The 13,141-nt window shown below is 41.6% G+C and overlaps 2 protein-coding genes across 6 annotated transcripts in view; one reads left to right on the top strand and one right to left on the bottom strand.

The window, feature by feature from the left end:
* camkk1a (calcium/calmodulin-dependent protein kinase kinase 1, alpha a) overlaps positions 1-13,141 on the top strand; it is a 92,216-nt gene that overhangs the window by 75,149 nt on the left and 3,926 nt on the right. For 3 of the 5 annotated variants that reach the window (XM_084414512.1, XM_084414514.1, XM_084414513.1), the window contains exons 15-17: positions 1,110-1,238; positions 1,639-1,742; positions 11,837-11,884. In XM_084414512.1, the coding sequence (XP_084270638.1) occupies positions 1,110-1,238; positions 1,639-1,742; positions 11,837-11,884 (281 nt within the window). The remainder of the gene's footprint in view (positions 1-1,109; positions 1,239-1,638; positions 1,743-11,836; positions 11,885-13,141) is intronic. The other 2 variants (XM_084414515.1, XM_084414516.1) reach the window with 1 other exon arrangement.
* LOC311293929 (uncharacterized protein) lies at positions 2,296-9,329 on the bottom strand. The gene is made up of 2 exons (XM_084414510.1): positions 9,240-9,329; positions 2,296-8,960 (listed from the first exon to the last, which is right to left on the bottom strand). Exon 2 carries the CDS (start codon positions 8,832-8,834, stop codon positions 2,880-2,882), a length of 5,955 nt encoding a protein of 1,984 aa, XP_084270636.1. The 5' UTR covers positions 8,835-8,960; positions 9,240-9,329; the 3' UTR covers positions 2,296-2,879.

Here is a 13,141-nt window from a genome sequence, read left to right as displayed (position 1 = left end):
GATGTTGTTGTAAAACCTTTATTTTAAAAGTGAAATGTTTATATAAAAATGACAACGAATAAAAACTAACAAAAAACAAGAAACAAGAAATTGTTCAATTTTAATAATAAAACCAATTTTAAAAAAGTAACAGCAAAATAATGTTTTTTTTCATCATCAGTCTGTTATAATTCATAAATCAAAAAGTAAACATTTAGAAATGGTACAAGAATGCAGTCAAATTTAAAAAATAAAATCGTTTATTGTCTTATTTTTTAATAAAGATAATATGGAACTGGTAATATATTATTAAACAAAGCTAATAGATTTATTCATCCAAGTGCAGTGTGTTATATTTGTGTTTTCTTGATGTATTAAATACATCAGGCGACAGGCCAAGTGCATAATGCAATGTGTCGTGACTCGTGTACATTTTTTAACTCTATTTACAAAAGTGTAAAAAGACAGGGATTTTGACCATGTAATCATTCGGTCGATTATGGTGCGCGCCGATAATGAAAAGTGACAGTACCCGGCAGGCTGTAGACGGTAGTTTTCTTATTCCCAGCGAAATAACAATACAACCTGTCTTTAAGAACGTCTTGATCGACTGGGATACAACAACTCTCCTGGCCTCCCTCTCCTTCTTTTCATGGCGTTTCTGGTTCCCTGATTTATGTTTTCTTTTCCCCAACATTTTTCAGTCAGTTAGTCGCCTGCTCTTCCACCAAGTTCACCGTTAACTTCAGGCACTGCCGCCTCAACTCTGATTGGTTCTGTTCACGAGCTGGGGTGGGACTTACAATTTTATTGGGTCCATCTGATGTTTGTCACTGACTGAATAATTTATAAATACTTTAGATCGGACTAAACCATTTTTAAGGAGGTAAGAGAAGCAGATATTTGGAAAAAAATATAACCAAATTGCATGTTTTTGTGGTTTTCATTTAAATCTCAGGCATACAACTAATATAAATAATTGAATTATTCATACAACAGAGGGGTACATAGTATAACTGCTGAATTTTGTCGGTTTGTAACTGTCACCACCTTTCACCCCTCTAGTGACGGCCCTGACGGAATGACGTGTACACAGCATGTTATATACGTGTGTGCGTGTGTATTTTCAGGTGGACCCCTGGGTGACTCAGGATGGTACAGACCCATTGCCTTTAGAAGAGGAGCACTGTACTGCGGTAGAAGTCACTGAAGAGGAGGTGCAGAACTCAGTGAAGTTTGTCCCCAGTCTGTCTGCAGTAGTAAGTGAAACAGAGAAAGAACAGGAGTTTCTATGTGTAAGGGTTCATGAGTTGCTGAACTGTAGTTACATGAGCACACACAAGCCAAATGTGTCTAGTGCATCGTACCGCTGTCAATGAGTGGATGAATAAGAAGGTTAAGACACAATAGACCTCAACCAAACAACTGAAACCTCATCACATGTCAAACTGATCCTGCTTCTGAACTGTCTGCTTTTCCTTGATTACTTTCCTGGAATTAGTCCTTCTTGCCATCATCATCATTTCAGTACATGCAAAGTGTAAATTTAGCTTTTTTCTCTATTTGTAAATGTTGTATTTCTGCATGCCCTGATCTGTGTTCTTTTAATATGTACGGTAAGTTAAGTCAACTAGTCCCCTCTTTCCTGTGATGCTGTAGATCTTGGTGAAAGCCATGTTAAGGAAGCGTTCCTTTGGGAATCCATTTGAGTGTCCCAGCAGGAGAGAAGAGAGATCCATGTCCGCTCCCAGCAGTCTTCTCATGTAAGTGTTTCAACCGATGGCCAACTGGAAACCAGAGTAATATTGCTGCACAAATACAAATGACTTTCCTTTTGCTCACAAGTCTTTTGTAAGAGGTTGAAGTCTTTTTAGCATTGCAACTCTTTTATTCTTTGCGTTTTTCACTCTCGCATTCAAGGTCGCAGCATGATATTTCAGACGTCATGTCTATCAATTTGAACAGGAAGGTGTGCTAATAGTCACCCATTACTTCTCCTGCCGCCAACATACGTTTCCATAGTAGCATGATTCAGACGTTTTTTCTTTTGCAGTAGCATTCAAAGCTCTGGGACTTTATGTTTTCACTATTCTTTCTTCTCTGCTTCTCTGAGACTGCTGACTCCCTCATTAATATTTTTATAATATATATATTTATAGCGACTCCTGGCCATAAATTAGGGCAGATTCTTGGTCTTAGCGCTAGTTTATGATAAACATTTTGTAAGCTTTATTTTCTAATGACTAAACACATCACACACAGAATTTTGCAGAATTCTAATGTCCTTGCCTTATTCAGCCTGAGGGTGGCTATTCTGCCTTTACTAGTGTGTGTGAACTAGCTTTACAGATAGCTAACAATCTCCAATAAAGAACCAGGAAGCAACGTGCTCTGTTGGTGTGTTTTACTGGAAAGACTGTAAAACTGTAACATACAGAAACAAAGAAAATGCATATTACAATCTCAATAGGGTGAATATACAATGCAAATATAAAATAAGTAGCTTAGAATAAACTAAAAACCTCAAAAAACGATCGCATTAGCGAGCGACAAGCACGATGCCAATATACATGGAAAATGCCATAGGGAAGCTAACAATACTAGCGCCACATATTTCCTTACAAATTACGAATTGAAAACATGTTAAAATTACTAAATTTGGTATCTAAAAGAAGCTAAGATCACTATCAAACAAATACTTACAGACAGATCTTTTTTAGGGACCAAAATAATAATTTACAGACTTTAACACTCTGGAGTACGACTTGCTGTGGGACTGTTAGGAGAATCACTGAACTACGGAAGCTCTGCGTGGACAAAACGCAAGAAACTCAAAACACAAATAACTCTTCCCACAAGGGGGCAGTACACTCCCCGCCTGGTATACTGCTATAACACTCTTAACCTTTAACTAATAACACAATTTCTGAAATAGGTCTTGTGTACACCTTAGCAGTACCTTCTTTAATTATTCGTACATCTACTTTACGTACTCTCTTATCTCGACCAGGATAAGTGTCCACAATAAGTCCAGTAGGCCATTCGTTTCTTTTGACCTGAGTGTCCTTTAGGAGAACAACGTCACCAATGGCTAAGTTTGGTTGATCTGCTTGCCATTTTCTTCTTGGTTGAAGCGTTGCAAGATACTCTTCTCGCCATCGTTTCCAGAATGAGTTGGCAAGACTTTGCACCTGTTTCCATTGCTTACGGTACAAGTCCTTAGGATCAAAGTCTCCAGGTGGAACAGAGACGGGACAGATTTTCTGAGTGAGAAGGGCACTTGGTGTCAGCAAGTCGGGTTGTTGAGGATCGGATGACACAGGTACTAATGGACGACCATTCATTATGGCTGTTACCTCTGCCATGAGCGTCACAAGAACCTCATGAGTCAGATTTGGAGAGTGAACTTTCAGCAGCATAGCGTCCAAAATACGTCGGGCCACTCCGATCATTCTTTCCCACACCCCTCCCATGTGAGAGGAGTGAGGTGGGTTGAACTTCCAAGTGCATGCCTCATTTTTGAGGTAGGATTGAAGCTCTGGATCTTCTGAACTTATCTGAAGCTCTTTGCACGCTCCAACGAAGTTCGTTCCACAATCTGATCGAAAGAGCTTTGTGGGGCCTCTTATGGCCAGGAACCTTCTGAGAGCATTTATGAAACTTGAAGTTGAGAGAGACTCAACTACCTCGATGTGGACTGCTCGTGTGACTAAACAGGTAAACATTACTGCCCAGCGTTTGTTCTCTAACACTCCACCTCTTGTCCGGCGGATGCTGATGTTCCATGGTCCAAACACGTCCACCCCGACATGTGTGAAAGGAGGAGTTTGGATGAGACGATCAGCTGGAATGTCTGCCATTTTTTGTTGTTGTACATTTCCTCTTAACCTGCGGCAGGTTGTGCATTTGTTGAGAAAATTTGTCACCAACCTTTTTCCTCCAAGGATCCACAGTCCAGCAGACCTGATGGCTCCTTCTGTGATGTGTCTACCTTGGTGCACAACCTGCTCGTGGTAGAACTGGACCAGCAAAGCAGCAATGTGATGCTTCTTTGGAATAACAATGGGTTGGCTTTGTTCTTGAGTTATTTCTGCAGAAGTCACACGTCCTCCTACTCGCACCAGTCCTTCTTTGTCCAAAAACACATTGAGATTCTTCAGTGGACTGTGTTTTAGTATGTCCTCTCCTTTGTTCAAAGTTTTTATTTCCTTTTCAAATGTCTCGCCTTGAACCGTCCGTACAATAACTAACTTTGCTTGTGTTAGAGCGTCCATCTTTGATTCATTTGACTCAGGAGCTTTTGAGATAGATCTGACCTTTTCAATGAGTTTGGCGATAGCTTGTGTAAGACGTTTCCAACTGGAGAAGCGCTCAAACCTGTGTGAGCCGAGCGATTTTGTCACAGTCATTGTTGCAAATGTTGAGACTTGTGGGCGGACTTCAGTGTCTGTGGCCGGTTCAACAAGTTGAAAGCTGTTTGGTTGCACAGGACACTCTCCATCACTTTTCCTCAAGAATTCAGGACCAGTAAACCAATTGGTAGAACTCAGTAATGAAGCTGGCACATGCCGTGTTCCATGATCGGCAGGATTGCTTTCCGTGCTCACAAAGTGCCACTGACTGGGTTCAGATGACTTTCTGATGCGAGCAACACGGTTGGCCACGTAGACATAGAACCTTCGGCTGGTGTTGTTGATGTAGCCTAAGACTACTCGGCTGTCAGTGTAGTATTTCACTTTGTGAATTTCGATGTCAAGTTCATTTAGTAGCATGTCTGCCAGCTCCACCGCCAGAACTGAAGCACATAGCTCCAAACGAGGTACTGTGTGGACTTGTCTAGGAGCTAATTTGGACTTACCCATGCAGAAGCCTACGTAGACGTGACCTTCGGTGTCTATGGCTCGAAGGTACGCAACTGCTGATATGGCTGATGTAGAGGCGTCTGCAAAGACACACAGCTCTCTTTGACAGGTAGATTGCAGTGACGTGTTCACATACTGTCTGGGGATTTGTAGTTTCTCAAGGTCAACAAGCGAGTTTTTCCAAGATTTCCATTGTGCCTCTTTTTCTGCTGGCAGTGGAGTGTCCCATTCACAGTTCTCTGAGCACAATTCTCTGATGAGAGCCTTGCCTTGCATGATGATGGGGGCCACAAACCCCAGGGGATCATACAAGCTGTTAACAGCAGAAAGAATGCCCCTTCTTGTGAATGGCTTGTCTTCTCTTGACACGAGGAAGGTGAAACAGTCATTTTGCAAATCCCAGTTCAGTCCTAAACTTCTCTGTAAGGGCAGGGGCTCTGCACCAAGGTCAAGGTTTTTCAGTTCCTTTGCACGTTCTTCAGATGGAAACGCTTCCATTACACCTGGGCTATTGGAGGCTATTTTGTGCAAACGAATGTTAGAGTCTGCAAGCATTTCTTTGGTGCTTTTCAGAGTTTGAATGGCGCTGGCATCTGAAGGAAAGGAAGCCAGTCCGTCGTCAACGTAAAAGTTTTTAAGAACAAACTGTTTGGCCTCGTCACTGTACTCCTCTTGTGTAACCAGCGCCGCCCTCCGGAGGCCATAAATTGCTATGGCGGGAGACGGGCTATTTCCAAACACGTGTACAGTCATCCTGTACTCTCTGATGACTTTTGTGGGATCGTTACCTTCATACCACAGGAAACGCACAAAGTCGCGGTGGTCCTCACGAATGACAAAACAATAGAACATTTGCTCTATGTCCGCAGTGATTGCCACAGATTCTTTGCGGAAACGCAAGAGGACCCCGATAAGTGTGTTGTTCATGTCTGGGCCGCTCAACAAAACATTGTTCAGAGACGTGTCTTCGTGAGTGGCACTAGAGTCAAACACTACACGTATCTGGTCAGGTTTGCGAGGATGGTAGACACCAAAGAACGGTAGGTACCAACACTCTTGTTCTTTGTCGAGTGGCGGGACGGGTTCCGCGTGTCCTGACTCAAACATTTTCTGCATAAAGTTCAAGAAATGTTCTTTCATGTGGGGCTTTTTGTTAAGCACGCGACGCAGCGAATTGAGACGTTTGACCGCTTGGTCTCGGTTGTTGGGTAGTCTGTGCCTGTTTGGTTTAAAGGGTAGTGGCGCCACCCAGCTGTTGGACTCGTCCATAAACATCTGCTCATCCATGATCTCCAGGAAGAGTTCATCATCCACTGACATAGCGGGTTTGTCATCATGTGGCGTTCTCATGAACAATTTGTTGGTGAGACAGTCGTTCTCATCTATGTCAATCAAGCTGGTCATGCTCAAAGAGTTAAATGGGGAGACAGTGCTCAGGACCTTTTCTTTGACATGGAATGAGTTGGAGCAAGAGTCCAAGAGAGATGTGCGTCCATTGTTCAACACTGTTGTGCGGTAAACACTGATTTTGCTTGGCACGTGAGCACCCCCAAGGCAGACCTCACCTATTATGACCCAGCCAAGGTCGAGTCGTTGGGCGTACGGAGCATCGTGGGGGCCGTTGTAGTGTTCTCTGACCTTGTGCACTCTTGGTATGTCCCGACCAAGGAGGACCAGTATTGAAGCATTAGGGTCCAAATCTGGAATCTTGGCTGCCAAATGCTTGAGGTGAGTATGGTGTATTGCGACCTCTGGCGTCGGGATCTCAGATCGATCATCTGGGAGCATGTTGCACTCGATTAATGTGGGAAGCTGGACGCTAGTGTTGCCGTCGAGAGACTCTACTATGAAACCGTCAGCTTGGCGTGCCCTTGTCTCACTTACACCTGAGCAGGTTTTCAAAGTGTAAACTTTGGTGCCTGTGTTAACGTTAAAGATCTCAAAGAATTCCGTCTTTGCTAAAGACCTATTGCTTTGCTCGTCTAACACAGCATAGGCTTTCACTGCCTTTTCTTTGTGTCCAGCAGGATAAATGTTTACTAGACAGATTTTGGAGCATGAGCGTGAGCTGGTACCTTTGCCACAGATCTCAGTACATTTGGACACAATGGCTTGGACAGAACTTTCTCGTTGCTCCCCGCCATGCCCGTCTGAGGCTGCAGAGCCTGGAGTTTCCGTTTTCCAGGGTGCTGGTCCAGGGTGCAGCGCGGTGGTGTGGTGGTCGCTTTTACACTCATTGCAATGTACACTTGTGTCGCAGTCTTTTGCCATGTGGTCGACGGAGGAACAGCACTTGTAACAAATGTTCTTTTCCTTCAGAATGGCTTTTCTCTCATCCAAGGTCTTTGCTCTGAAACCACGACACTTGCGGAGGGAGTGTGGTTTGTTGTGGAGCGGGCACAGTTTATCTGGATCAACCATCTTTTGGTCAGAGGAGTCACGATAGCCTTTTGGAGCAGTTATTTCAGTTTTTCGAACAGATACTGCAGTTTTGAAGTTGGGCTTGTTCAGCCTTTCAGGCCTATAAACACTTGGGCAACCAGTAGAGAGCAAGGGGGCAAAGCTTGGGTCATTGAGAGTTTTAGCTTTGTCGCACACAAACTTCACGAAAACAGGGAATGGCGGGTATGAAGCATGGTGTTGCTCTTTGTAGTAGGATGCTGAAGTAATCCATTTCTCTTGGAGGTGGAATGGGAGTTTTTGAACAATAGGAGTGATGCCCCGGGACGTATCTAGGTAACTCAAGCCAGGTAGGAGACCATCTACACGGGCAGCATCGAGCTCTGAGATGAGATCACCTAGCTCCCTCAACTTGTGGTTTTCTCTGTTTGCGATTTTGGGAAAATCTTCCAACCTTTTCAGGAGAGCATTCTCTATCGCTTCCGGGGACCCATAGCTATCCTCCAGTCTTTGCCACACCATTTTGACACCAGCTGTGGCATCATAGGTGTGTACAGCCCTTAATCGTTTTGCTTGCTCTGATGATTTGGGGCCTAACCACTTGCAGAGGAGATCCAACTCCTCTCTTGGGGATAAATAGAGTCCTTCTATAGCATTCAAAAAAGATGCCTTCCAAGCCCAGTAATTTTCAGGCTTATCATCAAACGTCAGAAGCCCTGAGCTAACCAACTCTCTGCGAACCAAATATTTGGCTAAGTCTGATGTAGCTGGGGAATTGGGCTCGTTCGCACTGACAGCAGGGCGTGGAGACGATAGCCTGGGCTGGAAAGGGGGAGACTGATGGATAGAGCGTGGCTGAAATCTGTGGTCAGTAGTAACTGGGGTTGGATACTGCGAGTGAGATGTGAAAAAAGCATTTTTGAATGAGCTTTGGGCATAAGAACGATCTGCTCCACTGGTGATGCCATTATGTGAGGAATGCGCCACTTGTAGCTCTTGAAACCCATATTCACTAATCTCACTGTTTTGTACGCTGTGCTCTTTGACTTTATTTTGCACAAAATCACCACTGTAATTTCCTCGCTGAGCTGCTGGAAGCACTAGTGTGGTAGCTTGTGTGGAGTCAAAGTGGGTATTAGCCGGCGGAGGTGGAACTGGTATGGGCTGGACGACATTGTCACTGTTTTTTGGAAACCAGGTATCTCCACCTTCACCTTCGGCTGCTGCCTCCAGGACCTCTGCCTCGGCGTTGGCGGCTGCAGCTGCACTCTGTAGACGCAGTTTGAGGAGGTCAGCACTGAGCTCTGCTTTCTTTTTTGTAGCTTCAGCTTCGATGTGGGCTTTTTCTTTTATCACCTCTGCTTCTCTTTCGGCGTATGATGCCTGTGCTTGAGCGGCAGCTGCTTTAGCACGTGCTTTTGCTGCCAAAATGCTTGCATTGGACCTTTGACTGGCCTGTGACCGCTGACTGGAACGTGAGGTGTTAGAACAGTTCGATCTCGTTTCCCACAGGTCACCAACGTTGCTGACTGTACTTTGGTGGTCCGGGACAGCAGTGTTGTCTTCTGTATCGACTTTTGGCTGACCTTCCATCTGTCTTTTTACTATTCTGCCTTTACTAGTGTGTGTGAACTAGCTTTACAGATAGCTAACAATCTCCAATAAAGAACCAGGAAGCAACGTGCTCTGTTGGTGTGTTTTACTGGAAAGACTGTAAAACTGTAACATACAGAAACAAAGAAAATGCATATTACAATCTCAATAGGGTGAATATACAATGCAAATATAAAATAAGTAGCTTAGAATAAACTAAAAACCTCAAAAAACGATCGCATTAGCGAGCGACAAGCACGATGCCAATATACATGGAAAATGCCATAGGGAAGCTAACAATACTAGCGCCACATATTTCCTTACAAATTACGAATTGAAAACATGTTAAAATTACTAAATTTGGTATCTAAAAGAAGCTAAGATCACTATCAAACAAATACTTACAGACAGATCTTTTTTAGGGACCAAAATAATAATTTACAGACTTTAACACTCTGGAGTACGACTTGCTGTGGGACTGTTAGGAGAATCACTGAACTACGGAAGCTCTGCGTGGACAAAACGCAAGAAACTCAAAACACAAATAACTCTTCCCACAAGGGGGCAGTACAGTGGCGCTCTAATGATGGTTGACAGACTTTAGTGTACGAGACAAACGCATAGAATTGCCTTAAAGGGTTAGTTCACCCAAAAATGGTGAAAATTCTGTCAGTAATTACTCGCCCTCATGTCGTTCCAAACCCATAAGACCATTGTTCATCTTCGGAACACAAATTACGATCTTTTTGATGAAATCCGAGAGCTTTCTGTCCCTCCATTGGGAGCAAAGCAACTTACACATTCAAGGTCCAGAACGATAGGAAAGACATCATTAAAGTAATCCATGTGACTCCAGTGGTTTAACCTCAATTTATGAAACAACGCGAGTGCTTTGTTTGCACAAAAACGTGTGCAATATAGTTATAAATGTATATTTCAGTTTTTAATATTCAGCATCTATATATACATACAGTATAGTATATCTTAAAAGGTCACAACAATAATTCCGTTTTTTTTTTATTTAGTTTGCACCATCCATCCTTTGACAGTTATTCTCAGAGGCCTTTTGCTGCTAATGTTTCTGCCCACTAGGCTGACAGTAAGTGTCTCCATGAAGTCATCTCTGTCCCCACTCTGCTGCTTTTCCCACATTAGAGGGGGTTTGTTCAAGGACAGCAGCATGTTCTCTCACTCTTCCTCTCTGTGTGCTGTCTGTTAGATGTCTGTCAGAATCAGCAGAGGGTTGCTCCCTGTCCTATGAATGCCCTGGATCAATACAAACAGTCTGGTTATCTCTGTATGCATCCCAGATAGACCAAAGTCATTGTATAGTGTTTTTTTTTTTTTTTTTTTTTTTTTTTTTGATGTGCCATATGCAGTTATTGTTCGTACAATCAAAACTGAAAGGTCATTTTATCTGTAAACAAATTGACATGCTTGTTTGGTGTCAACTCTCTCTGTTGACAAGGATGCAATCTGATTGGGAAATGAGGTGGATCAATACAGTGACTCAGCAGACTGGTGACTTCTTTTGCAAGAGGCAGTTTATTGTATTTTCATTTTCCTCTATAATTTTTTATTAGCCATTTGTCAGTTAGTCGTTCCCTCTGAGTAATAGAGTTTCTGAATAAAAAGATAAAAAGCAGCAGCGCCCCCGGTTGGTAGAAAGCTATCATCGTAATTTTGAAAATCCCTCCGTCCCTTTAAATCTCCTTCTGTCAGGGGTGACCATATTTGCATGTCATCCATAATTCAGTGTCAGGTTGAATACACTACCTCCCGCGCCGTTAATAACCTTTTTCATCTAAACACACACTGTACATACTGAACACACACAAGCGTACATGCATACTCACTCGACTGCAATTGTTACTCTGTGGCGGCAGCAAGTCATTTCTTGTGATACTCATAATGAATGCATTATTTATGAGTAGATTATTTTCTACATATCTCTTAATTCATTTTGTCAGAATATTGACACTTCAACAACCTGTTTTAGCACAGGCACATTATAATTTAGTACAGCCACTATATCGGCATCTGCATGATATACATCTAATACATGACATTTCATTGTCCCTGCTCATGTCTACCTATTTTTCTGGTATCTAGTGCTCACTTAAATAACATTTTTAAATGTAATCTTTAACAAATCTCAAAATCCATCTTTCATGCTTTCAATTACAATTGTGTGTGTGTGTATATACAAATATCTTCCGTTTATCATTTATATAACATCAGAATAATTATAGGCTTATTTGTATCAGCCACTATTTTTATATCAGTGCATTTTGTGCTGGATAGCACCGCTCCTCTACTCCACAGCTGTATATTAAACAAAATATGTTCTTATTGGTTGTGATTTTGTTGCATCGTGCCACGTTTTTCTTTCTGTTTCAAAAGTTGTCGCTTCAGGCCTGGATAGGACACGCTATACACAATTACACATCACTGAACCAACCCTGTCTGGGATGCATGGGGAAAGAAATTGCTGTATCACTACACATTTGTTGGATGTGATGAAAATGTGGCTGCACATTATTACATTCAGGACTTTTTTTCTGGCCTCCAGCACCTTTAAAAATCACTCTAATTTTTTAGCCACAGAGCGCTGGGTGTGGGTAACGTATTCATATGCTCATGAAGCACAGACTGGAGTTCGTTGATAATATTTCCTGCTGGTGTTTGTCAAATACAGGGGTTGAACGCTGTCTCTTCTGGACAAATATGCTTGGCATTTGATGAGTTTTTTTTATAAGCATCTGGTACATGCATCTCTCTTTAGTAGTTGATGCTAATGCTGTCCATTTCCATAAATTGATTTTTATTGCAGAACTCAATTTAAATGTAGTCTAATGTCGACTGTTTATGTAATTGGCATTCTGACCAGCAAAAACTCACTGTAGTCTCTATAATGACCTGGTTCCTGCTCCTTTCCTTCATATGAAACTGCTGATGCTCTCCTCCCTTTCCTCCACTCTCTCTCTCTCTCTCTGCTGCAGGGACTCTTGGCCATTCCGGCCCTCTTTTAAACTCCAGCCCTCGTTAAGGTAACTCATTGTGACAGGTGGTCATTGTCATTTGTCACTCAAGCCCCGATAAGCCCAGATTCCATGTATTCCCACGGGTCAGTGAAAGAGTCATATCAGCCTCCACCCTGTCCTTGTGTGGCATTTCTCTTGCTTTTTGGTAGTGAAAGTATTTGCTTACACTGTCAAAAGAGTCCAAGCCTGTGAAACATGTCATGTTGTGGTCTTTCATTCAATCCCACCATATACATTCTGAGACCTCCGTGTCTGTTGCAGAGAACCTTCCCATGTTCATCTGTGTTTCCTCCAAGATTGTTTGTCAGTGTGCTAGTTTTCTATTTTTCAGTGTTTAATACTGGATAGTTTCAACCACAGACAATCTACAGATGTTGCAGATTTTTCATTTTATGTTATAAAGCAACAGCAATGTGATCATGAAGATCATATGCTTTTACAGTAATGTGCTTTATTAAAAATAAATTGGCTAAATAAATTTGGCAACAGCTGGCTGAACTCTCCAGTTCTGCTCTGATCAGACAAATCATTTAAAATAACTGTTTCCTATATATATATATTTTTAATCCTGTAATGTCAAAGCTGAATTTTCAGCATCATTGATCCTTCAGAAATCATTTGGTCCTCAAGATACATTTCTTATAATAATTATTATGTATAAAACAGTTGTGCTGCTTTAATATTTTTTTTTTTTTTTATTTTTTTTCAGGATTCTTTGATGAATAGAAAATTCAAAAGAATGTAAAAAAATTTTTAAATCCTACTGCCCCCAAACTTTTGAACAGTAGTATATAATATATAATATATAAAACTAATAACAATTTTTTTTTATGTAATTAAAAATATTATTTTTTACTTGAGGCACTTGATAACAAATAAATAGATATTCTCAAGCACAATGCCTTAAAAAAATCTATACTTGTTACTTGGACATAAAGTATTCATACATTTTCTGCAGATTTCCTCTTTTTTTTTTTTCTGTACAACCATTCACAGTGCAATTATTTATTTATTTTTATATATTTTTTTTTATATTGTGGCATCATTGATTTTAAGATTCATTTGCCCTAAATGAAATGCAAATGTTAAATGTTCAAGATTTGCATCTTGATTTCGCAGCCTCTCTATATCAATTTTATTTCAATTAAATTTCAAACTTCTTCATTGCCATGTTTTTTTTGGGGGGCCAAAGCATCTGTGGTTACGTGGGCGATTCTTGGCCTGAATAATCTGTATAGTAGACCAGACCGTATAGACTATAGA

Source organism: Rutilus rutilus (assembly GCF_951802725.1).
Source record: "Rutilus rutilus genome assembly, chromosome: 7".
NCBI classification, from domain to species: domain Eukaryota; kingdom Metazoa; phylum Chordata; class Actinopteri; order Cypriniformes; family Leuciscidae; genus Rutilus; species Rutilus rutilus.
This window is presented reverse-complemented; position numbering and strand designations above follow the sequence as displayed.